This window comes from Rutilus rutilus, assembly GCF_951802725.1.
Source record: "Rutilus rutilus genome assembly, chromosome: 25".
Lineage (NCBI taxonomy): Eukaryota > Metazoa > Chordata > Actinopteri > Cypriniformes > Leuciscidae > Rutilus > Rutilus rutilus.
In genome coordinates, this window is record NC_140229.1 from 8966762 (window position 1) to 8992622 (window position 25861).

Genomic DNA, 25861 nt, shown 5'->3' on the forward strand with positions numbered 1-25861 from the left:
AGATTACATTACCTAATAATTGTACAATTTAATGAATCTACTCAGAACTGTAGCTTTAGATATCTAGAACTGATCAGAGTCTGTGTTTGTTAGGAGTATCAATACAGCGGCCCTCATATTTGAGCTATATTGGCGTATATACTACCAGCCTAGAATGTAATCCAAAGACAGACAAAATGTATACGAGAGCGCTGTATCCTCTCATGCACGTCTGAGTTTGTGTTGGACAATGTATGATCCTTTTTGATTTGTTGTTGTGCAATTATGGTCTAAATATTACTTTATTTTGTCCCTCAATAAGAGAATACCACCTGAAGAATTAGGGGCCATTTACACAATACTGCTTTCAAGTAAAAACGGAAAACTTTTTGTGTGCTTTGGCCGTCCATTCTCACGACAACGTAGTTTTCAGGGCCTGAAAACTCAAACTTTTGAAAATGTTTCAAAGTGCAAGTGTTTGAAAACGATACCGTTATACTCTCTGTGTAAACTACAAAAACACTAATTTGTGAAAACTGTGACGGCATGCTCATGCGTATTACGCGTTCAATCTGTAGGAGCGTACTTGTGTTTCTTTACAAAGTGACATCGCCAACTACTGGCTTGGCATGATTAATACAGCGTTTTTTTTTTTATCGTTTTCGCAGATCAGTGTGAACGAGGACTGTTTTGACAATGTTGTTGTCTGTACATGAAAAACACCAAGAGAAAACGTTTCTGTTTTCAGTACATCATTGTCGTGTAAACGTACCCTTAGAGGATTATTTTTTGTCCTGCTATTTATATAAAAATTGTACCTGATGTTATCGAATGCTGAAGGTTCATCATAATAAATAACCTAAAAGTGCAGATTCTACAAATCTATCTCTAAATGCAAATAATAATCATCCATTCTCTTCAGATTACAATTTTTTTTGAATATTATGATAATAATAATAATTATTACATAATATATAATATGCATAATAATAATAAAAGTTCATTTACAATTTATTATTATTAATAGTATTATTATCAATAGTAATAATTTATTTACTTTAGTAATTATATTTATTTTATATTTATATTTAGAATATCATTTTTTTATTATTGTAATTAAAAAGCAGAAATAAGACATGAAAAATGATCCTGATCCCTAAATATCAGTTATTGAACATTTAAACAATATAAAAAACAAAAAGGTCCATCTCAGTTCTTGTTTACATAGGCCATTATCATCAGAAAAAAATCGTTTTTGCAATTACTCGCAAGTAATTTCTTCCTTCTTTGGTTGTATTTTATGAATGTTTTCTCCGTTCTACTGCTTCCAGTTGCTGTTATAGCAGTAAAACGCAGGGCATCCACAGGCAGCTGCATGCCTTTTATGTTTTGGAATTGATGTTGGAGTCTCACTGAGACTCCGGTGGTTTACAGTAGAGGAAGCGATTGGCTCTTGAGCAGCTGAATGCAGCTGAAGCCAAACTCCGGCTTCTTCCAAATTTGTTGCAGCCGTCTGGGGAAGACCTTCCTGTTTCAACAGGACAGTGTCTCCTGCAGCCTTTCCCAGTGCCTGATGGGAAACCCTCCTAGAGTAGTGGAGGCAGTTCTAGCAGCATAGGGGGAGGGGCAACTACAAAATAAAGCCCATTTGATGAGCAGATGCGCGTGTAGTTTTGGCCATGCCTGGTACCTCTTTTGTTCTGAGCATAATGCATATGGTAAGTTTAAAATTACGGTTTTTGTTTTTATGTATATGGCTATGGTAACATTGTGTTCACAAAAGTAATGTATACCTGACAATGATCAGAGTTTTACTGAACACAAGACCTGATACTCTTTTTGGTGGATAGTTATTTCTTTTAGAAATTCCACATTTTAATTTCCAGATGTCAGTGCTAGCAAACATTATCATGTTGATCAAAACATTGAGTTATTTTGAGCTAGTAGTCATGCTGTGAGAAAAACGAGGGGTTTGCAAAGTTATTGCTATTACACTATTATGAATGCAAGATATACACTATCGTATCGACTAGAGTCTCTTATGCAGAATACTGTAAAAACAGTGATGCTGTGAAATATTATTGTCATTTAAAATAATAAAGTATCATTTATTCCTGTGTTGGCAAAGCTGACATTACTCAGGTTGTTAGTGTCACATGATCTGTCAGAAATCATTCTAATATGCTGATTTGGTGTTCAAGAAACATTTCTTATTATCAATGTTGAAAAAATTTGTTTTGCTTAATGTTTCCGTGGAAACCACGCAACATTTGTTCAGGATTCTTTGATGAATAGAATAGGTGGTTCAAAAAGAACAGCATTTATTTGAAATAGAAATAGTTTTGTAAATTATTATAAAGGTCTTCACTGTCACTTTTGATCAATTCAGTTAATCCTTGCTGAACTAATGTATTCATTTCTAATAACAAATCTTACTGAACCCGTACTTTTGAACGGTAATGTAGAAAATTAGATAATTTTTCAAGGATTTAAACAATAAAAAACATTTATGAACAATTACCTAAACCTGTTTGTGGAGCCTTGCTGTCCTCATCTTAAGCATTTTAGTATCATAAGATTTAAATAAAATATTTTTAAACGTGTTGTAATTATAATACTATCACTGTATTATTGTTTCCATATCTCCGAAAGGGAAGCAGTGTTATTATGTTCGTGGATGATGATGATGATGTCATCATGTCCTCTTCTTCTTCTTCCTCTTGCAGCAAAAGATGTAAAGGTGGATCAGTGAGCAGCGACACTGAGCGACCTGTGCATCCACGCGAGCTCCCTGCCCTTCTTCAGCATGAATGGGGATATGCCTCATGTTCCTATCACCACTCTCGCTGGGATCGCAAGCCTCACCGACCGTAAGTCATGCAAACTTTTTGTTAACTGAACTTGTATGACAAATCCAAAGCTTGTGTAATAAATTAATCATACACATTGTACCTTTTAAATATGCATTTAGAAGTGTAATATAGGATAAATCATTTAATATTTATACCATACTTGAAAGTATCTTATTATTGGAGTGTTACCAAAACATAGTGAAGAGTGTTCGATTGATCATGTGACTTCAACTTGGTGGCAACCGTTAAGAGGGAGACCATCATTCTGTAGAATAAAACATATTTTTGTCCTCCACTGAAATGAGTTTTTATCTCATGTGAGTTTACGTCATTGTAAAGACATTTTTTTGAAAGTAGGGCTGCACGATATATCGTTTTAGCATCGCTATCGCAATGTGCGCATCCGCGATAGTCACATTGCAAGATGTGCGATGTCAAGTATATTGACCGTAGTTGATCCGTTCAGACCAGGCACCACGGTTCGAAACGCATGTGATACTCATTAATTGCATAATAGAGCGAAAGTTTATCATTTGCATGTGTTTAACATCCTGTCAGTTTAAACATTTAAGCGATTTTAAACCATTTGAGTGCAAGACGACACGAAAGAGAACTCAATTCGGAACTTGCTTGTAATTTGTTTATTATTTTCTATGCAGATTTACTCCCCCAAGAAAATCACCTCAATCATTCTAGAATGATTAATTCTTTACAAATAGAGCTATTCAAGTAATCTGGTGAATTATAATTTTTTTTTTTTTTTTTTTCATTTGATTCGCAATATATATCGCAGAAAAAATTACTTCAAAAGTCAGTTGAAAAAGTATATACTGATGAATGCCCTCTTTTGGTTGGCTTTTGAAGATTTGGATTAAATGTCTGTTCGTACCTTTCAAATCAATTGGACTTGATTTGTAAAGGCAATACATTTCTTTGTGCCTGAATCGAAATGGAAAGTCCCGAAGAATGAGTTAAATATTTCATGTCTCCTGTTGTGATAAGGAATAACTCATGTTTTTGTGTTTATTTCTTAGTGTTAAATCAGCTGCCTCTCCCCTCCCCTTTACCTGCCACCACCACTAAGAGCCTGCTTTATAATGGGAGGATCGCCGAGGAGGTCAACTGTCTGCTTTCCCGGCGGGACGACACTCTCGTGTCCCAGTTGGCTCACAGCCTCAACCAGGTGTCCACTGAGCACATGTGGGTACCTCACCAAATGAGTTTATCTTGCATGATATGTTAAATATCTTGTGTCTCATTCCGTCTTTGTAATTCTGCATGCAGAGAGCTGAAGGACAACTTGGGCAGTGATGACCCGGAAGGAGATGTGCCTCTACTGCTACAGACGGTGCTGTCCAGGAACCCCAATATCTTCAGGGAGAAAAGTACGCCCACCCGATATGGGGTTCAGGGCGGTAAGGAGAAACTGCAGAAATAAAGCTGTTTAGTCTGGGCATGCTTTTACTCTGTGGCCTCTGTTTGAGCTCCCTGGATTAGAAATCCCATTTTCCTAGTTTCCAGACTGTAGTTAGTGTTATTTAGTGGTAACATCAATTATAATTTTAGACAAATTAAATCAAATGCCTTTGAAACTGCCATTATGTAATCTTTTTACATTTTGGCTCTATTGCATGCACTACCGTTTAAAAGTTTAGGGTCAGTAAGATTTGTAAAATGTTTTTAAAAGAAGTCTCTCATGCTAACTAAGGCTGCATTTATTTAAAGCCGCAGTCCGTAACTTTTGGCGCTCTAGCGGTTAATAAACCGAACTGCATGCTCCTTGCGGAAGAACATTTTAGCCAGAGCTACTTCTCTCTGTTTATGTCTATGACGAGTCACGCAGTTACTGGGCTACTCCGCTGTGGTACGACCCGAACCAGTCTAAAATAGTCTGAATATAAACACTTATTAAAGGTGTACCGTAGTGATTCAGGATAAGACAAAAGCACGATTTGGAAAATGGATTCATGATGTACTCGCTTATTATATAAATTGTTCATTTTGAACAGGGAAAAAAGTTACGGACAACAGCTATAATAAAAAAATGCAATAAAAACAGTAATAATGTGATATATATTTTTTCTATTTTAATATATTTACATTTTTAAAATGTATTTTATGTGATGGCAATACAACATTTTTAGCAGCCATTACGCCATTCTTCAGTGTCACATGATCCTTCAGAAATCATTCTAATATGCTAATTTGGTGCTCAAGAAACATTTCATATTATTATTATCAATGTTGAACAATTGTGCTGCCTTATATTTTTGTGAAAAACGTGACAATTGTTTTTTAGGATTCTTTGAATTCTAAAGTTTACAAAAATCTTACTGACCCAAAACTTTTTTACTGTACTGTATATTGTTTTATTAGTTTACATTTGGATCACAAAATGTAATTTTATTTCATTGCTGACCAAGATAAAACAAATTTTACTTGTTATAGTTCTAGTCAGACAGTTTGCCACATGAAGTCAACATTTTAAACCATGGTTTGTTGACTCTTTATTTTATGTTTCGAAGGTTTAATGCAACAGCCAATGATTCCACCGTACAAGATGCCTCCGAATTCCATGCATGGAAGTCCGGCGCCAAACTACCAGCAAACCACTATCACTCCAAGCCCTCCCAGGTACTGTTCCAGTTTCCTTTTTATTTGGGTTAAATAGGTAAATGGCCAACAGCATACCATTTTAACTGCAATCATTGTGAATAAGGAAATTAAAATAAGCAGAAAAAGAAACTGGTTCCATTTCCACCCAAAATACTGACCAGTTCCACTCTCACTCGACAGCCGATATGTTCAACCTCAGGCGGGTTCTGGTACCAGGTACATTCCCCAGCAGAACAGCCCAGTGCCCAGCCCATATGCACCACAGAGCCCCGCAGGCTACATGCAGTACAGCCACCCACCCAGCTACCCTCAGCACCAACAGATCCAGCAAGGTAAGTCCACGCTCTCCTCTCTGATGAGAACCTCAAGAGGATTGTCACCATTTTCAGTGTCTGTAGTCTTAAAACACCTCAAGGCTCAAGGAAAAGTGGTTTTAATAGGATTTGCTAGTAGTGAATCTTCTTTTATCCTATCCATTTCTGAATGATACGACTGAAAACCATCCCTGGCTGTTAAAATCGAAAAATGAAATGTGTATTTACTTTCTTAATGCATGTTCCTGGTCTTATTGTGAACGATTAATCAGTGGAGATTTTTCCGAATAAAAATCAGTGAATGAGTTTTTTTTTGTGTGTGTGTGTGTGTGTGTGTGTGTGTGTGTTGCAGTGTCCGTATCCAGTCCAATAGTTCCTAGTGGCATGAGAAACATCCATGACAACAAGGTCTCTGGTCAAGTGTCGGGCAACTCCAACCACAATGCGAGGCATTGCTCCAACGACGAGTACATCAACATCGTCCAGAGACTCGGAAATGAAGTGAGTGCTTGCCAACAAGAGTGCTTGCCTAAAAATATTTCAGTCTCCAAATTAATTTTTCTTAATTCAATTGGGCCCGGATTGGCACATTTTTCATGTTGACAGCTCATGTTGTCTGTGTTTTCACAGGAGAGTGACCCCGCATTGAGAAATGCCTCCTTTTCTGTACGCTCCGTCTGCTCTCCTGCTGGAAGTGAAGGGACTCCGAAAGGTGGATTGCACCTCCATTTTTGTACATATACCATTTTTTAACTCTTAAGCTTCTCCTTCCTCCCCATTGGTCTCTTTTCACATTGTACTTTGGGTACATTTGCGTCATCGTGTTTACTAGCAGCAGCTGTGTTCCACAGTAAGTAGGTAACAACTCCGGGTGAGATAATGCAATAATTTATGTTATTTTCATTTTGAATGTACACACGTTATACGTACACTTGTGCTTGTCTGTCGTGGATGTATAGCATAAGTGTGCTTGCTGTTCCCAAAGAGAATATATTCAGAGACAAGAAGCTGTGAGAAATGATACCATTGACTTAAGGAATACTGTGTCTGGTCAAAGCCTCTACTCGTTTCAGTTGAGAACAGCTGTTTATGAGCACTATTTGTTTATAGCACACATTTAAGCTAAGCTTTAAAAAAAACTAAGGTGTTGTAAAATCAAGCGTAGCGTTAGTTCTGGCAGGTCACGTTAGTCAAGCTTGCATCAGCTGACTCTCAGCTGATCCATGTCTACCTATAGGAATACGATGCCTATCACAGCATCCATATATAAGCTCCTTAAGTATTATCAGCAGCTATCGCGTTTCTCAGAAGCTAATTACCCTCATCCATCCCCAGCTTCTCCTCTCGTCCAGTCAGGATTTGGTATTCTGATTCCCCTTTGAATCAGACTAAATTCTCGAATGATGTTGTACATTAAAATATTGTCATTAATGATATCTGCAATAAATTCATGTTGGTTCTGCTTACCCTAAGGGGAGTTATTGCTGCTCTATCTGCTCTTATCCATGCTAGGCTGCATGGATTCGCAGGGAGTTCTTGCCCAGAACAGAACCAAACCGCCAATCCAAACTGTATGCTAATTGTCAATCGTATTTGACGATAGTGGTCCTGACAGAACTAAAGTCTTCGGGCATATAGTGTCCCAGACACCAGGGTGAGATTACCCCCAAAAATGAAAATTCTGTCTTCATTTACTTACCCCCATGTTGTTCCAAACCTGTAGGACTTTTGTTCATCTTCTGAACACAAATGAAGATATTTGAGAACTATGAGTGATTTCTGCCTCTCCATTGACAGTTACACAACAACCACTTAAATTGAGCAGTCCAAATTTTATGAAGAGACAGGATTGCTTTATATGATGAACAGATTGAATTTATGCTTTTATTCCCATATAAACATTGATCAGCGAACTTAAACAGAAGCTCAACCGTACATGCTTGACGGGTGAGAATGAACCTCATTGGTTCTCACACGTTAAGCAAGCATGCTTGAGCGTCCGTTTACCATAACTGATGTGTGTGTTGATGACTGTTTATATGTGAATAAAAGCTCAAATTAAGTCTGTTATGTATGTAGTGATCGTGGCTCTTGGATTAAACCGCTCAATTCATATGGACTAGTTTTACGATCTCTTTATGAACTTTTTGTTGCGTCAAAGTGGTAGTTGCGTAGCTGTCAATGGAGGGACAGAAATCTCTCAGGATTTATTAAAAATAGCTTTCATTTGTGATCCGAAGATGAACAAAGACTTACGAGTTTGGAACGACATGAGGGTGAGTAAGAGTAAATAAATTTTTGGGTGAACTAACCCTTTAACAATTCGTGAAAGATGAATCACTGTTTGGCCAACTGAGATTTTGGTATGTAGATAGTGTTAGGATCATGATTTTTGGGTACTATTACAGCACACGCTATTACAGTGTATATTCATCACGTATTCATCAGTGTATACAGACATCAGGGTTTTCTCCAGAACGGCTATATATATAAATGAACTAAATTAATAACTTTTTTACAACAAAAATTAAGCATCACTGAACTAACTTAAGCTGGACTGTGATGCTGTTTTCTTCTGGAAACAAACTTTGTTGCATTATTTTCCTGTTATCTCTCTAAAGCTGCTTTGAAACAATCTGTAGTGTAAAAAGCGCTATATAAATCAATGTGACTTGACTATATTAGCTCTGTATGTTGTTTGCTTTTGGGATCTGGTGGAGTGTTTGGACCAGGAAACTGAGATGCGAGTGTGATAGGGCGTGCAAAGATGCAGAAATTGCACCAACCCTAAAAAAAACACAAAACAAACTCTGACAAAATGTTTTAAACCAAAACATTTACACTGAAGTTTTTCTTCTTTGTTGTTTCAATTTCAGTTGGATCTCGGCCACCCTTGATTCTTCAGTCTCCTCCACCCTACACCTCTCCAAGAGATGCTGCTCCTGACCTCCTGTTGGACTCGCCTGAACGGAAAAAGAAGCAGAAAAAGTTAATGAAAGAGGAGGGGGGGAAAGGTGCCATGTATGACATTGTCAGCTCGCCCACTAAAGACTCCACAAAGCTAACGATAAAGTTGTCTCGAGTGAAGTCATCTGAGACGGAGCAATCAGCTGAGCCGTTGTCGGCGCTAGAGCATGGCTCAGACGCTGAGAACGAGCTATCGTGCAATAGCTTACCATACCATCGGAACCCCCAGGAGCGGCTCTCTGCTGGCCAGTGTCTTTCGGGGGAGCAGTCGGCCTACCAGCAGGTTCCTGTATTACAGAACACTGGGGCACTTGCAGCCAAGCAACCTGGGGTCGTTAGTGGAACCCCCTACGACGAGGCAGAGCTGGACGCTCTTGCTGAGATCGAAAGGATTGAGAGGGAATCCGCTATAGAACGAGAACGCTGCTCTAAGGAAGTTCAAGATAAAGGTTGTGTTTATTTTCTTTTTATCACTTGACGTGCATGCTTTTGATCAATTCATCTAAATGCATGAATCTGTATGGAAGCTTTTATTAGTGGTGCTTGTAAAGATGTAACTATCAACGCTCAGAATCACAACTGTTAACAGCAAGTAACACCTTAGGCCGTGTGTCCACCAAAGCATTTTTTCCTGAGGCTGGCGTATTTTTTTCAATTTCTCTCAATGGTCGTTTTTTGAAGAATGTTAAACTTCGGGTAAAACGCAGCGCTCATCGCTGTCACTTTTTACTAGGGCTGCACGATATTGAAGAAAAATTTGATATACTTTATCTTGTTTAATAATGCGATATACAATATGATATTGCTTTAAGTGTGTAAAATTTATTTATATAAATTAACCAATAAATTCACATTCTTTCTGGGAAAAGAAAGTATCACTTCAACTTCTGAAAGTGAACAGCAGTGTTTTAACATTACATAAATCTATGTCACAAATCTGACAATGTCATCTGAACATCAATGTAAAAAAAAAAATTAAATACCAACAACTCTTTGCTCAACTTTGTAATATATAGTTATATAAACCTGAAAACTTTACATCAAGAACATCCAGGTAAAACTAGGGGTGGATGATTAGTTATTTTTGGTATTTTAATTTATATTTGTTATTAAAAATAAGAATAAAGAGACAAATTACAAACAATTGGACAATTGGAAGTCAATGGGGTCCATCAGTCGTTTGGTTACCGACTTTCTTCAAAATATCTTCTTTTGTGTCCAGCAGAAGAAGGAAAGTCATACAGGTTTGGAACAACATGAGGGAGAGTAAATGAGGACAGTATTTTCATTTTTGGGTGAACTATCCCTTAAAGTTTGTCAGGTAGGACTACATTAGTTCTATTTAACAGTAGCATTCAAGTGAGAAACAATACAGAAATTGAATAATCAAATGTAAAAAATAAACTACATACAACTACATACATTAACATTAATTAAATACACATTGATTCATATTAAAGCTATAAAGTTATTCAGTCAAGAGCAGTGAGTTATTTTTATTTTTTATTTTTTTATATGTTATAGGTATACTGTATTAGGCTGCTGTCACTTTAAGACCTAATGCATGGATCCTATTGACACACATCCGATTTCTTTCCCAACGTTTACGTTCTCTTAAGACATTACTGACTGTGTTGGTGAATACTCGCCAATACAATTCTGACATAACTGTGTGTATTCGACCGTTCGAGTGCAATAAGCCGCAAAAGAAATTGAATTTGGGATCACGCTGTCTGAGAGGTGGCTTTCTGTGTGTGGTGTCAGACAGCGCGAGTACATCAATGAGCTGTTTTCTGCAGCTTATTGAGCTTACTAACTCTTTTTAACATCAAGTAGAAGTAGCCTATTAAAATCATTCAGATATCGCAAGCCATTCGCTTATGTACATTTGCAATATTTCAATAATTTCAATATATCGTGCAGCCCTACTTTTACTCAGCCGTCCAATCACAGTGGAGGAGCGGCAAAACGAATGCCAAATCCTGCTTGTACAGCGGCAATGGACGACAACAAGCAGCACAACAACGGAAACAAAATCATTTAAAACAAGAGCCAGAGCAAATAATTTACATTGTATTGACATTCTAGCGACCGAATAGTAACATATCATCAACAAATCAGAACACATTAGGGACCACAAAGTAGGGCCCTGGTAACGTCCCAGAACATCATAATGACAGCATATTAACATGTTAATAACCAAACAGCTTAACAACCACATAGCAGGGCCCTTGGAACCACATCAGGGCTGGAATAAAAAATAATAATCAATTTAAATTAAATAAAAAAAAGGGAGGGGGGATTTCCCCCCATTTTCCAAAACGAAATTCAGGCCCTGCACATAGTAAAATGCTAATAACCATTCAAAATAGCTTAACAACCGCATAGCAATTATTGCAATTTCAGAAAACCTTAGCATAGAGTTAGCAAGTTTTGCGCTGGCAAACACCACTCAAATTTCTTGATGAAAGTGTCAATAACTAGTATTGAACACTGCTTCTTATCTGTTTGATTGTAACTCTACAGATAAACCTCTGAAGAAGAGAAAGCAGGATTCAGGAGCTGCTGGCACTGCAGGAGCTTCTGGAACACCTGGCGTGGGTGGTGGATGCAATGCTGGGAACAAATTGGTACCTCAAGAGGCTTGTGCTGCTAGCAATGGAGCCAGTCGGCCAGCCTTGATGGTCAGTATTGACCTGCAACAGGCAGGCAGGGTGGAAGGGCCAGTGGACTCCTGTCCTGTCCCTGCAACTGAGGCCCAGCGCTGGCCAGAGGAAGGCTCTGAATCCACCGGTGTCTTGAGGCTCAAATTGAAAACAGATGGAGAGGTGCAGAAGACACTAGACGGTCGGCCAGAGGTCATCAAGCAACGAGTAGAAACCACTCCACAGAAAACCGCTTCAGATGGACGACCAGAGACTCCTAAACACAAGCATGAAAACCGCCGGGAGATCTCAAACAAAGTGAGTTCGGAAAAGAGATCGGATCTCTCCAAGCACAGACATGATGGTAAACCTGACAAAGTGAGGCCTGAGGGAAAAGGTCACGAAACTTCTCGAAAACACGAAGGACGATTGGAGTCAACTCGAGAGGGCAAAGAGGAAAGGCACAGAGATCGAGACAGTGAAAGCTCTAAAGTCCGTCGATCAGACACATCTAAGTCCAACCGGGTAGAGCACAACCGAGACAGGGATCAGGAGAAGGATCTGGACAAGGAGCAGGAAAAAGATGGGGACAAGGAGCGGGAGAAAGATCGAGATAAGGAGGTGGAAAAAGATCAGGACAAGGTGCTGGAGAAAGATCGAGATAAGGAGCGAGAGAAAGTGCGGAACAAGGTGCGGGAGAAAGATCGGAACAAGGAGCTGGAGAAAGATCGGAACAAGGAGCTGGAGAAAGATCGGACCAAGGAGCTGGAGAAAGATCGGACCAAGGATCTGGAAAAAGATCGAGACAAGGATCTGGAAAAAGATCGAGACAAGGATCTGGAGAAAGATCGGGACAAGGAGCGAGAAAAAGATCGGGACAAGGAGCGAGAAAAAGACAAGGAGCGAGAAAAAGATCGGGACAAGGAGCGAGAAAAAGATCGCGACAAGGAGCGAGAAAAAGATCGCGACAAGGAGCGAGAAAAAGATCGCGACAAGGAGCGAGAAAAAGTTCGGGACAAGGTGCGTGAGAAAGATCGGGACAAAGTGCGGGTGAAAGATCGGGACAAGGTGCGGGTGAAAGATCGGGAAAAGGTGCGGGAGAAAGATCGGGACAAGGTGCGGGAGAAAGATCGGGACAAGGTGCGGGAGAAAGATCGGGACAAGGAACGTGTAAAAGATCGGGACAGGGAACGGGAGAAAGATCAGGACAAGGAACTGGAGAAAGATCGGGACAAGGAACGGGAGAAAGATCGGGAAAGGGTTCGGGACAGGGATCAAGACCAAGAAAAGAAACGCCCCACAGAATCAACAGAGCACCGGGACAAACGTTCCCCTGAGCAGCGCTCGCGCCCTGACAGCCCTCGAGTGAAGCAAGAACCCCGTATGGGAGCAGAATCCAGAACAAAACCTGAGCGGTCAGTCCACAAAACTTCCAACAACAAAGATGAGAAACGGAACGGCGACAACAAGAACCGACTCGATGGACACAAACCTCCATCCTCAGACAGTAAAACCGCAGAATTTCCCAACTACCTACTGGGGGGCAAATCGGGAGCATTAAAGAATTTTGTCATTCCCAAGTTAAAACGGGACAAAGATGGTAATGTCATGCAGGAAGTGCGAAGAGAGCTGTTTTCCGAGCCATGTGTGAAATTAGAAAAATTGGACCTGGTGGAGGACCTCAATAAGGGTGTTAAACCTGTTGTGGTTCTGAAGAAACTTTCCATTGATGAAGTCCAGAAGTTGATCAGTAATTCGCGCAGCTCTAAATCAAGCAAGAGCAAGTCGTCTTATGGCAAATCATTCGGAGGTAAGTCCCTGTTTTCTTGCTTTTTCGTGACCGGAGAGTGTTTAGTTTATTGTACACATATTTGACAGACTGTCTGAATATGCATTTGAAGTTTGAGTAGCCCTCTTTGTAGGGGGATTCGATGATTTAATGTTGATGGAACTTCGTCATGTCCTGCCAGAAATGGATTCCCGTATGCCACTGTGTGAGAGGGTGAAAATGAATAAACGCAGACGCAGCGCCACTAATGAGAAGCCCAAGTATGCCGAAGTCAGCTCAGATGATGACAGCAGCTCTGTAGAACGTACGTAATTATGCTGAATCTAATGTAGTTTTCAGACTTAGTCCACTTAGATATCAGGGTTTCATCATTATTGTTAGTACAACTGGAAGCTGTTTGCACTAGTTAAGAATCTTGATGAAGAATCAAAGCTGTGTCTGCATTAAAATCCTTACTGTTAAAGTGACAGTTTGTCTGGCTGTCAGCAATCGTTCTTCTGAATTATAATGTCTCCTCTGCTTAATTATTTGAGTTGAGAACTTCATAGATATTAGAGATTTATGTATTTCCATTGAAATTTTCTTCCTTCCTGGCTTTTAGTGGCCCCAAAGCGGTCAAAAAAGGACCGAGACAGAACGTGGGAATGTGAAGAAAAGGACCGGAGGGGTTCTGGAGAGCACCGGCGGAGTGGCGGTCATCACGACAGTCGGAGAGGTTCAGGCAGTCGTTACAGAGAATGCAGTCCTGTGGACTCAGAAGAAGACTCGCCCCCTCCCAGCCTGAGTGATCGTAAGTGACTAGATAGAAGCGTTAGCATTTATTATGTTGGTAATGTTGGCAGTTTTGTTGCAAAAAATGGGTCAAAGTGTGGAAATCAAATAACTGATCTCTGACATCCTTCAAATCCAGTCGCCAGAAAGTTGAAGAAGGAAAAGCAGAAAAAGAGGAAATCCTACGAGCCCAAACTGACTCAGGACGGTACGTTTGCAGTTCGTAATCAGCTATGAGCGATCTGAGATGCTAAGATTTTTAGTAATCCACCTTGTGCTTCTCAGAAATGATGGACTCCTCCACATTTAAGAGATTTTCCACCAGTGTTGACAACATCCTTGAAAACCTTGAAGATGTGGACTTGACATCATTAGGTAAATGTGCAAATATGGAGAAATTATTACATTTGACATGGAGAGTTTGACAGCAATTGATTTAATGAACTTTTCTGCGGCGGCAGATGATGATGAGATTCCTCAGGAACTGCTGCTAGGAAAACACCAGCTCACAGAGTTAAGCAGTGAATCAGCCAAAATAAAGGCCATGGGCATCATGCATAAGGTGGGTACTGGAGAGACTGAGACCAGTTTTAAGAGACAGGAGACATAAATACCCAAAGCAGGTTTATGTGTACCTCATCTTTTAATGCTTACTGCTTTTATCCTCAGATACCATCTGATAAGATGGTGAAAGTCCAGAGTATTTTGGAAAAAAACATTCAGGATGGTGCAAAGCTCTCCACCCTCATGAATCATGTAAGTATCATTGTAGTTTCTATTGGCAAAATGGCTTTGCCGTCAAATCTCGCTGACAGCCTCCCTGTCCTTGTGATTTCAGGGCAACGACAGGGATGACGAGGAGCGTTTGTGGCGTGACCTCATCATGGAACGTGTCACCAAATCTGCTGATGCTTGTCTAACGGCTCTTAACATCATGACCTCAGCACGAATGCCGAAGGCCGTTTACATTGAGGATGTTATTGAGAGGGTCGTGCAGTACACCAAGTTCCATCTACAGAACACGCTGTACCCACAGTATGACCCCGTCTACAGGGTGAACCCTCATGGCGGTCAGTGCAGCACCTTGATACATTGTCCTAACGTTCAACATCCTTTCTATTCCGTGCTAACTTCAGTTTTTGTCCTTGAGGCAGGGCCACAAAGTATTTCTACAACCAGACGTCTTGTCAGTTGCTTTGTTTATATTTTTGTATCCCGTCAAACTGTGTAGTCCCACCTACCGTACAATTCAAAATTCAAAAATCCCTTTCCATTTAATATGTTCTCATTGGCTGCAATTTTATTGTATTGCTTTCATTGTGGACTGAAAAATTGCTTGATGCTGGAAACTTTACTGATTAAGACAAGATAGATGTTTAGTCAATTTACCATCTAGGGATGTGATTTATACTAATTTCCGTATTTTCCAGGCCTGAACTATGACCCGCGTAAAATGCGTAAATCTGAAGAAAATGCATTTTTCAAATGCTTTTAAAATAGATGTATTTTAGAGTGGCATTTAGCTTTTGACAACACTACACAAGCTAGTAGCGCTATTTACCGGCTATGCACAGAACACCCTTTCTCTGTGTCTACACCAGACATAAGCGGCACAACATGACAAAAGAAAATAGAACCCATTATAATCAGTGATGCTCTCCACACTGGATGCAGATTAATAGTATCATTGTAATAATAATATATAAAGATTTAAGATTGATAAAGATTTATATCAGGGCTGTCAAAATTAACGTGTTAATTTTGCTGGAGTTTTTTTCAGTTTAACACATTAAAAATGTTTAACGCAATTACCGCATTATCTGTTTTTTCTGTCTTACGTGCTATTAAACCATTCAAGCATAAGACTCAAATCTGTTCTGACTCAAATCTGTACTGGCGCGCTGTGCTGCACTGAGTTCTCTTCCACGCTTGAATGGTCAAAAATACACAAAATTATGTCAAAATTCCCGTTTTGTCAAGTATCGTCGTGAGCACAGCCTTAAATTAATTTAAAGTGACAGTAGCCTAATAAGCTTGCTGCTGTCAGTGTCATTAATGTTAATAAAAAAAAAAAAAACAGACAAAGAGAAAATCAAGGATTAATCTATATTCAATTTATAATTTATGCTGTGAAGTGATTATTTAATTTCTGTTAGACCTACCTGAAAAACTTAAATCGCTGTTTACAAGGTTACATGGGTCAAAAACAATGAAAACAATAACTTTTTTTGTGAATTTTAGCAGGGCCGGTAAAAATCTAAACTGGCCTGACTGGGCCAGTAGAAAAAAAACCTTAGTGTTGAGCCCTGATATATCACTCGATTATAAGGCACTCGATTGACAGCACTAATTTATATTAAAATAAATATTTATATTGGAATAATCATAATAAAATACAATAAAAAAAAAATTTTATAATAAAATAAATAACAATTATTATTATTATTATCATTGTTCTTTTTTTGTCCATAGCTCCTCAGCTGATCACATGCCTGTCATCACCACAATTTTCTAAATTCTTGTATATCCATTCTTGCTCTATTTTAGGTGGAACACTAAGCTCAAAAGCCAAGCGAGCAAAGAGCTCAACGCACAAGCAAAGAGTTACTATCATGCTCTACAACAAAGTTTGTGATGTTATCAGTAACCTGTCTGAACTCCTGGAGATTCAGTTGTTGACTGACACGACCATCCTTCAGGTGAGAGTCTGATTCCTGACTGCTGCTTCTTCTGGATAACATCCTCATGTTCTGTCCCAAATGCTGCCCTCAACCCTGCAGTTACAAAAAGAAAAGTTTTTTCAGAGGAGGAGCAAGTTAGATTAGTTAGTTACATTTTCACAAGATATTTCGAAGACAAACATTTCATGCACCAATGAATTGAGCAGGGAAAGATGTATTTAGAATATAATTGTAGTAAATTTTAATTTCACGCTGACTCAAAAATCAGCTTTTCCATTAGCAAAATTATGAAATCTGCACCTGTATTTCTCTCCATACAGATCTCGTCTCTGGGTATCACTCCATTCTTTGTTGAGAATGTGAGTGAACTGCAGCTTTGTGCCATTAAACTAGTGACAGCTGTAAGTACCAGTGCAGTTCAGATTTCTTTATGCTATGCTTTCCTGTGCTAACTGCGTCTAACACTGTAATGTTGTACGATTCCCCAGGTGTTCTCTAGATACGAGAAGCACAGGCAGCTGATCCTGGAGGAGATCTTTACCTCACTCGCCAGACTGCCAACCAGCAAGAGAAACTTACGAAATTTCAGGTATCTGCTGCTGTCAAGTCAACCAGTTTTCAAGGGTATGTTTTGAGCGTGTGGATTGACTTTATTGTGTGTTCAGACTGAATAGCAGTGATGTGGATGGGGAGCCCATGTACATTCAGATGGTGACGGCGTTGGTTCTGCAGCTCATTCAGTGTGTGGTCCATCTGCCTTCTGATAAGGACTCGGATGATGATAATGACAGAAAGGTAAGAGTATAGTTTATCTTCAGATGTGTTGTGGCTCTGTAATGACATTTTGCTCTTGATTTAAGAACATGGCACTTTCTTTAATGGGGCCATATCATGGAAAAGTGGATTTTCCCTACTGTTTTGACTTACCCTGATTTTCACCGTAGCTTCCACAGTCCATGTAGCTTCTACAGTCCATCCAAAGCATTTTTGAAAACTATGTTGCAAAAATTCTGAATATGTCACAGGTATGATGACCAAATGTTTGGGTTCAGTAAAACAATTTTTTTTTAAAGAAGTCTCATACGTTACCCAAGGCTGCAGTAAAAACAGTCATGTGAAATATTATTACAATTTGTGAAATATTATAAATAAAGCATCATTACTCCAGTCTTCAGTGTCACATGATCCTTCAGAATTCATTCTAATATGCTGATTTGCTGCTCAAGAAACATTTCTTATCAATGTTGAAAACAGTTGTGCTGCTTAATATTTTTTTTGTCAAAGACATGATACCTGTTTTCATGATACATGAAACTTGATTCTTTAAATTGAAAGTTCAAAAGAACTGCATTTAGAACATTTTGTATCAAAAAGTCTTTATAATTTTTGATCAATAATGCTGAATAAAAGCATTAATTTCTTTTAAAACAATCTGACCCCAAATATTGTAGACCGTCATAGCAGAGGTCATTTACATATTGAATGTTGTCGTATTTAATATTGACTGAGGTATTAAAGTTACAGTAGCAAGAAAAGCCTGTTTAAGGGATTTTTTGAGCACATTTAGTTTCTGGTTTGTAATCTTGTCTAATAGCAATATGTGATTGTGAGTCTCTTTGGTAAGAAAGTTCTTTCCAAGATTGTTTCATATTTGATATTTATACCTTTTAGGCATATGGTATACAGTTATTACATTTTTATATATTTTTTTCAGGTTGATCAGGATGTACTGATCACAAACTCATATGAGACTGCAATGAGGACAGCACAAAACTTCCTCTCCGTTTTCCTCAAAAAGTAAGAAAATCCACCGACATTATTCCAGCAACACACCTCAACCCATTTATATTGGGGGGAAAATTAACCCTAAGTCATTTATATTTAAACAATGTCCTTCTAGAATCAGTAAAGTATGTCTTTTTGTCTACCCACCATGGCTTTAAGCTGAGTATTTACAATCTCTCAGGAAACACCTGGTTTACTCTTATCTGATGCTTTTAAGAATGCTTAACCTTGCCATCCTAGGACAAACAGCACCTGCATCTCTAAATTATCATTGTTGTAGTTTTACGACACAATTTTTTGTACTTCGTGATTTAAATTAATACATTTTTATCTATTTTTCTATTTTTATTTAATTTTCTTCATAGATTCTGTATGACATTTATTTATTTTTAAAAATGTTATTGTGTATTTGTCAGGGACAATACTGAATAACATTACTGCACAGTTTCAAGCAGCAGATGCTCTGATAATAGCTACATAATAGAATTTTTCATAAAGAAAAAAAAAAGAAAAAAAGTTGAGAGTTTCATTTGTCTTTTTTTAATTTAAGGTGTGGTAGTAAGCAAGGTGAGGATGACTACAGGCCACTCTTTGAGAACTTTGTTCAGGATCTGCTGTCCACGGTGAATAAACCTGATTGGCCGGCTGCAGAGCTGCTGCTAAGCCTTCTGGGAAGACTGCTGGTGAGTTTCAGATTGATATTTCAGAGGTAGAATGTGACAGGCTTTGCAATTGATTGCAATTTGTCCAGTTACATCACTTGAAAACTCTAATGAAGTCCTGTTTTCTCTTGGTAGGTTCACCAGTTCAGTAATAAGCAGACGGAAATGGCTCTGAGAGTGGCCTCTTTGGATTATCTGGGCACAGTGGCCGCACGTCTTCGCAAAGATGCTGTCACCAGCAAAATGGACCAGCGTTCCATCAACCGCATCCTCGGAGAGGTAAAAGGCGGAGTCCGGCCATCTGTGCATCACATGGACGAATCCCTCCTGGTCTGAATGAAACTGATGTTGATTTGTGTTTTACAGAGCTCAGGCAGTGATGAGATTCAGCAGTTGCAGAAGGCTTTGCTGAATTACCTGAACGAGAATGTAGAGACTGACCCGTCACTATTGGTGAGAAAATTCAGACAATATTGCAAGCAATAAAAAAAAACTAAAGCCCTATCTAGACTAGTTTTCTAAATGATGTTTGAGTTGCAGTTCTTATCACCCAACTTCTGTGATTTTCATGTAACAATTCAGACGGGACTAACGTCTCTGTGTCTATTACAGAGGTGGGAGTGTGTGTTTTTTGTACATGTAGGCTTTACAGAAAGTCATGTGCTGTGCTTGTGAGCATTACGTATGATGTCTTTTAATGAATTATTTATTGATTATAATTTTAACTTATTATAAACACACTAAGTAAACTTCACATGAGTTTATAGAAGTGGCTGTTTATAATAAACCCACATAAGTGAAGAGAGAAATCTAGACAATTAACTTACCTGACACTGATATTAAAATGGGCAGTCCTAGCAGTTTCCTCGTTTTGACTCTATTTATTAATTTTATCATTAAATGTTTTTGTCGGATACCATCCATATTGAAATGAAATGAAAGCATGTGGAAGATTGGTGCCCAAACGGTAGCTCAGGTCAAAAAACACATGAGGAGAAGCGTTAGGATAATACAACATCAGCAGTCACAGACATTTGCATTCGGATGGGATTAGATTTCTCAGAGGACAATTGAGTTGGCTAAAAAACAGTAGGTAATTTGCTCTGGAATTTTTACTGAGGTTGTGTGAGAAAAACACAAGACTTGGCACATTTAGACAGGATCAAAATCACAAAGCCTGCCTGTGAAACTTGAATTTCTGACATTCTCTGGGAAAACTAGTGCCTCTGGTGGTTTTAATGTTGTTGTGATGTCTTCATCTCCAACAGTTTGCACGGAAGTTCTACATCGCGCAGTGGTACAGGGATACCAGCACTGAGACAGAGAAAGCCATGAAATCACAGAGCCAGAGGGACGACGATTCGTCCGATGGGCCGCACCACGCCAGAGATGTCGAGACCACTGGTGAGATCTTGCAGAAAGCCGAAGCACGCAAGAAGTTCCTCCGGTCTGTTATTAAGACCACGGCATCGAAATTCAGCTCACTGAGGTACAAACGGCAGCGATTTTTACTATGACAAAAACTTTGTTAAAGAGGACCTATTATGCTTTTTTACATTTTCAACTTTCTTTAGTGTATGTTGTTGCTGTTTGAGCATGAAAAAGGTCTGCAAAGTTACAAAGTCACTCCAAAGGGAGATGTTCTCTTTGTCTGTAAGCACTGTTTCAGAACTCCCTGAAACGCCTCGATTGCAGTCTTGAGTTTTCTTCCGGGAACATACACGTCGCAATATTCCTCATTTAAATAATTCCAAGGCATGCACAGAATAAAAGAGGTTGAGTTGCATTAGTAGTGTTGAAACTTGAGGTTATGGTAAGGGGCGTGACATTTCCGAAACACGCTCGAAGCAGTTGACCAATCACAACACACTGGTCCAACCAATCAGAGCACATTATGCTGTTTGGAAGGAGTGGCTTCATAGAGACTGGAACTAAACAGGGGTGCGTTTCCCGTACAACGACGTAACTCGCTACTTAATAGTACGATGCATCGTTGAAGAAATCAACTAGCTAATCACGACTGATTCCCGAAACCGTATTGTCGCAAATTGGTCCTTCAACCACGTTGGTTAATGATGTCACGCATGTGGTGGAGTAGCCTAATAACTACTTTTGATGAATCTGTTTGAGATTCTTGTACTAGAGCACGTTCGCACATGCGCACTCTTCGAACATGACGGAACTTGCGACCATAGTTTGCCAACGATGCTTTTTGGAAACGCACCCCAGAGCGTTACTGCCAGACTGGGAAGAGAGGTGCTGCAACAATGTAAAATATATGAAAAATGTGTTTTTTTTTTTTTTTACATTTAAGCATGAAAGCCTATTTTAAGTAAACCCCAAAAACAAAAAAGACTTTGTATAAGGGCATAATATGACCTCTTTAAATAGTCAGTTAAAAAACTTGTTTGGAAGTGTTTTGAAACCTTCTTTGCGTTTTTCTGTAGAGTCAACTCGGATACTGTGGACTATGAGGACTCGTGTCTTATTGTGCGATATCTGGCCTCCATGAGGCCGTTTGCACAGAGCTTTGATATTTATCTCACACAGGTTAGAGGTCTCCACATCTCTCAGTATTTCCCATTGTATTTGCATCTCAATAACACGTCTCCCCATTTGTGTCTGTAGATCTTGAGAGTTCTTGGTGAAAGTGCCATAGCAGTGAGAACTAAAGCGATGAAGTGTCTTTCTGAAGTGGTTGCGGTGGATCCGAGCATTCTGGCGCGGGTGAGTGCAGGTTTTGTTTTTGTTTTACTCTTGGAAAAATCGAATGCTTTTTAATGTTCTCATGTGCATGTTTTTAATGCTCTCGTTTGCAGTCGGACATGCAGCGGGGAGTTCATGGCCGACTGATGGATAATTCCACCAGTGTGAGAGAGGCTGCAGTGGAGCTGCTGGGGCGCTTCGTACTGAGTCGACCCCAGCTAACCGAACAGTATTACGACATGCTGATCGAGCGCATCCTGGTTTGTGCTTTTTCTTTGCACATATATACTTCAGCATTGTAGCATGTTTTTCAGGTTTTTTTTGTATAATAGTGGCAAAAATATTGATTTGACTTGACCCATGTCTCTAGTAGTAGTCAGCAGTCTCATATAAAAAAAAAAATATTTTAACTTAAATAAATGTTTTTTTTTTTTTTTTTTCTTTATACAAGAACATTTTTTCTTTAGGAATTATTTCTACAATAATTTTTTTTTTATATTAACGGTTACTTACAATTTTGTTAACAGATTCTGTATGTATGACATCAACCTTAGAAACAATATTCTTTAATTTTCCAAATGTTTTGTATTTCTCCCCCTTTTTAACAACAGCTATTTATAAATCAATATTTCACATCAATTTATTTATTTATTTATTTGGCAATAGTCATGAAATAAACCACTTCAGGATGATACGAGACCCCTCCGCTTCACATCCATCACTCTGTCTGGGTTTATATAGCGATAATTACTGTTTTGTTTTTGTGAATTTAATACATAATGTTATTTCCAGTTAGCAATGTAGGCTGATTTGTGCTGGCTAATGTGTTTTCTTCAGGACACTGGCATCAGTGTGAGGAAGAGGGTTATTAAAATCCTGCGAGACATCTGTCTGGAGCAGCCCACCTTCAAGAAGATCACAGAGATGTGTGTAAAGATGATCAGGAGGGTAAATGATGAAGAAGGCATCAAGGTTTGTGATGTTTTCTCTTATAAATGTTTTATTTTATTTAATATATACATATGAAAAAATTGTAGGAGCCTAAATACACAAAAATACAAATATGTAACCCCTACATTTTTGTTATTTTATATATTATTTTATTTTTAATTTAATTTATTTTTAATTTTATTTTTGTGCAGCCCTATAACCGAAAAAATATATATTAGGGCTGTCGATTTAACTCGTTAATTTAATTAATTAGTTACAGGTGAAAAATAACGTGTTAAAATGATTAACGCACCTGCCCCGCCCCGTCCCAGACCTACGTATTTCATCTTACATCTTACATTCAAGTTGATTGATGAAGAACATGAAGCAGGGCAACAGCTCACTGCGTGATGTAGCCTATAGAATGCAGTTAGAATGCCCCTAAAATTCAAGATATCAGGGCAAAAATGCCCCTGTATGAGTTTTTGCCTCATCATGATAAAGTAATCTCACATGAGTAATGTCACACACGAGTAACAAGCACAATATCACACAAGTGCTGTTTTTGTCCCAAAAAGCACGAGTGCAAATGTGATATTAAAATTTGTATTTTTAATATTGTTATATTTTAGACACAATATTGTTTGCTTTTGCTCAAGTTTACCAACAAAAATATTACCTATAAAGCCAGAGTAGAACTGTTGTGCATCTTTGAGCAACACACAGCAGTGTTTCGCTTCTGAATGAATCCGCATTATGAACCAATGATTCAATGGCCCATTCATAGAAAGAGCCATTTATGAAAGAGCCTGAATGAATCAGCCGTCTGAGCGAATCGAATGAATGAATGACTCAATGACGTACTCATTTAGATGTTTAGCGCCTCCTACTGGCAGTTTTAATTCCGTTTCATATTTCCATAAAAAAATAAAAAACAATTCACCCACAAATTAAAATTCTTTAATTTACTCAACCTCATGACCATTGAAGCCTAAAAGTTTGTGTAATAAATTGTGTAATAAATAAAATGTTGAATCAAATAAAATTCTTTTTTTCTAAATCTACTTTTTGTAAAGTCTATTTGATGCTTTTCTTACTTAACACAATAATGACATTAAATTATCTTTTGGGGGTAATTACTGCCAAATTGGTTGTGCAATTAATTAATCGCCACATCATGTAATTAATTAGGGTTAAAACATTTCAGACAGCCCTTTTATATACTAGATATACTTTTATTTATTTATTTACTTTTTCTGTCTCTTGTTCAGAAATTGGTGAATGAGACGTTTCAGAAGCTCTGGTTCACTCCTACACCTAATCATGATAAAGAGGCCATGACTCGCAAGATTCTCAACATCACAGACGTGGTAAGGATCTGCAGAGCGGGCTTAAAACCATCTGATCCCAAGATGTGTGCATTTAATACGTTAAGTTTAAGGTCACATCATGTCTCTCTGACATGAATCTTTGTCTCTCAGGTCGCTGCCTGCAGGGATTCTGGTTACGACTGGTTCGAACAGCTGCTTCAGAATGTAAGTTGCCCATCTATGGTTCAAGGACAATTTTGATTTCTTCAAAATGTTTTGACTCTTTTGCTTAGTTGTTAGTTCATTCAGAGCTTCTCAGAGATCTGGAGGTGCGTTCACGCCATGTTGTGATTACCGTAACGATTCTGAACTGTAAAAAGACTTCACATACTTGTGAAACTTTAAATTACATAGTGTAATTTCGTGAGAGCTATGACTTGTACTATGTGGCCGCTGTACCACCTGGCCACTGCAGATTTAAGGTGTGTTTGACTTGAAGCGGCGCTGTGCAGACCGATCGGTGTATGACATCAAAGTACCACACGAGGGATTCGAAAGCAATCGGAGCTTTGTTTACAGTAATTATGACATGGCGTGAACACAGCATAGGATTGCAACGGGAAAGGATGTAGGTTTGAACCTCAAAAGGTATGATGCATAAGAAAAATACTTTAAATTAATTCCGTTTCTACACTTTTTGAAGTATGACTTTCTAAGTTGAATTAAATGCAGCATTAAGCTGCAGTCCAATGAGCAACTTTTAGGTGAAATTTCACAGGAAAAAGATGTCTGCTGTCAATAGCGTAGCCACGTATAAAGCACAAAAATGCTTTCTGTTGGTCAGTGCAGCAAATTTGTTTGACCAACTTAAACATGAACTAAATCTGCCTGGGGAACTTTCTCCCTCTCACAAAACTCCCTTTGTGCGGATTCCTATTGAAATGACTGGATTTCGCCCATGAAATTTACTTTTATTTGGATAAAAATTATATCCTAACCCTTGTTGTGATCTATGTCTTCACAGTTGCTGAAGTCAGAGGAGGACGCCTCATACAAACCGGCCAGGAAGGCTTGTGTTCAGCTGGTGGACAGTCTCGTGGACCATATTGTGAAATACGAGGAGTCACTCGCTGGTAAGACCTGTATTGAATTATGAAGCAAAAGTTTTACCTTAGTTGAACTTTTGTTGAGTTGTTTTTCTTGTTATGCAGACTGTGAGAACAAGGGGTTGACGTCCAATTGCCTAGTGGCTTGTATTACCACGCTGTTCCTGTTTAGCAAGATCCGACCCCAGCTGATGGTAAAACACGCCATGACTATGCAGCCGTACCTGACCACAAAGTGTAACGTGAGTGTGCTGTAGAGAAACTCTGGATCAACTGCAATGAGTGGTGTTGTGTTGCCATCTAGAGGCCAGAGAGTGAAGGTGCTTATTGTGTCCCTACAGACTCAGAGTGATTTTATGGTGATCTGTAATGTGGCTAAAATCTTGGAGCTTGTTGTTCCTTTGATGGATCATCCGAGTGAAAACTTTCTCACCACCATGGAAGAAGACCTGATGAAACTCATCATCAAATACGGCATGACGGTCAGTTGAAGTGAGAGTATCAGCAGCTCTGATGTCCAGCATTTTTGTACGGCAGCAGCTTCACGATGCCATCTCATTTGTTTTCCGCAGGTTGTCCAGCACTGTGTGAGTTGTCTCGGTGCGGTCGTCAATAAGGTCACCCATAACTTCAAGTTTGTGTGGTCTTGTTTCAACCGATACTATGGTGAGTACATTTCAAAACCTATCGGGATCCTTTTGCTCTTCTCTGATCCTGAGAGTGTAAATCACTCAAAAATTCTTCTTCT

General features: G+C 38.8%; 1 protein-coding gene across 4 annotated transcripts in view; it reads left to right on the forward strand.

Annotated features, from left to right (window-relative positions):
- Nucleotides 1-25861, forward strand: part of nipblb (NIPBL cohesin loading factor b) — a 36432-nt gene that overhangs the window by 2931 nt on the left and 7640 nt on the right. The window contains exons 2-36 of one of the 4 annotated variants that reach the window (XM_084401165.1): nt 2706-2849; nt 3866-4031; nt 4116-4216; nt 5357-5465; nt 5628-5779; nt 6114-6262; nt 6392-6473; nt 8638-9177; nt 11255-13183; nt 13296-13466; nt 13764-13952; nt 14073-14141; nt 14219-14308; nt 14395-14495; nt 14603-14689; nt 14772-15003; nt 16481-16632; nt 16935-17015; nt 17103-17203; nt 17280-17409; nt 18329-18411; nt 18950-19082; nt 19197-19340; nt 19428-19514; nt 20330-20550; nt 21509-21611; nt 21690-21788; nt 21881-22027; nt 22605-22739; nt 23969-24067; nt 24179-24232; nt 25032-25140; nt 25219-25355; nt 25455-25595; nt 25686-25779. In XM_084401165.1, coding sequence (XP_084257291.1) covers nt 2786-2849; nt 3866-4031; nt 4116-4216; nt 5357-5465; nt 5628-5779; nt 6114-6262; nt 6392-6473; nt 8638-9177; nt 11255-13183; nt 13296-13466; nt 13764-13952; nt 14073-14141; nt 14219-14308; nt 14395-14495; nt 14603-14689; nt 14772-15003; nt 16481-16632; nt 16935-17015; nt 17103-17203; nt 17280-17409; nt 18329-18411; nt 18950-19082; nt 19197-19340; nt 19428-19514; nt 20330-20550; nt 21509-21611; nt 21690-21788; nt 21881-22027; nt 22605-22739; nt 23969-24067; nt 24179-24232; nt 25032-25140; nt 25219-25355; nt 25455-25595; nt 25686-25779 — 6481 coding nt within the window. In that variant the 5' untranslated portion in view covers nt 2706-2785. Of the gene's footprint in view, nt 1-2705; nt 2850-3865; nt 4032-4115; nt 4247-5356; nt 5466-5627; nt 5780-6113; nt 6263-6391; nt 6474-8637; nt 9178-11254; nt 13184-13295; nt 13467-13763; nt 13953-14072; nt 14142-14218; nt 14309-14394; nt 14496-14602; nt 14690-14771; nt 15004-16480; nt 16633-16934; nt 17016-17102; nt 17204-17279; nt 17410-18328; nt 18412-18949; nt 19083-19196; nt 19341-19427; nt 19515-20329; nt 20551-21508; nt 21612-21689; nt 21789-21880; nt 22028-22604; nt 22740-23968; nt 24068-24178; nt 24233-25031; nt 25141-25218; nt 25356-25454; nt 25596-25685; nt 25780-25861 lie in introns of all 4 variants that reach the window. The other 3 variants (XM_084401167.1, XM_084401166.1, XM_084401164.1) reach the window with 3 other exon arrangements.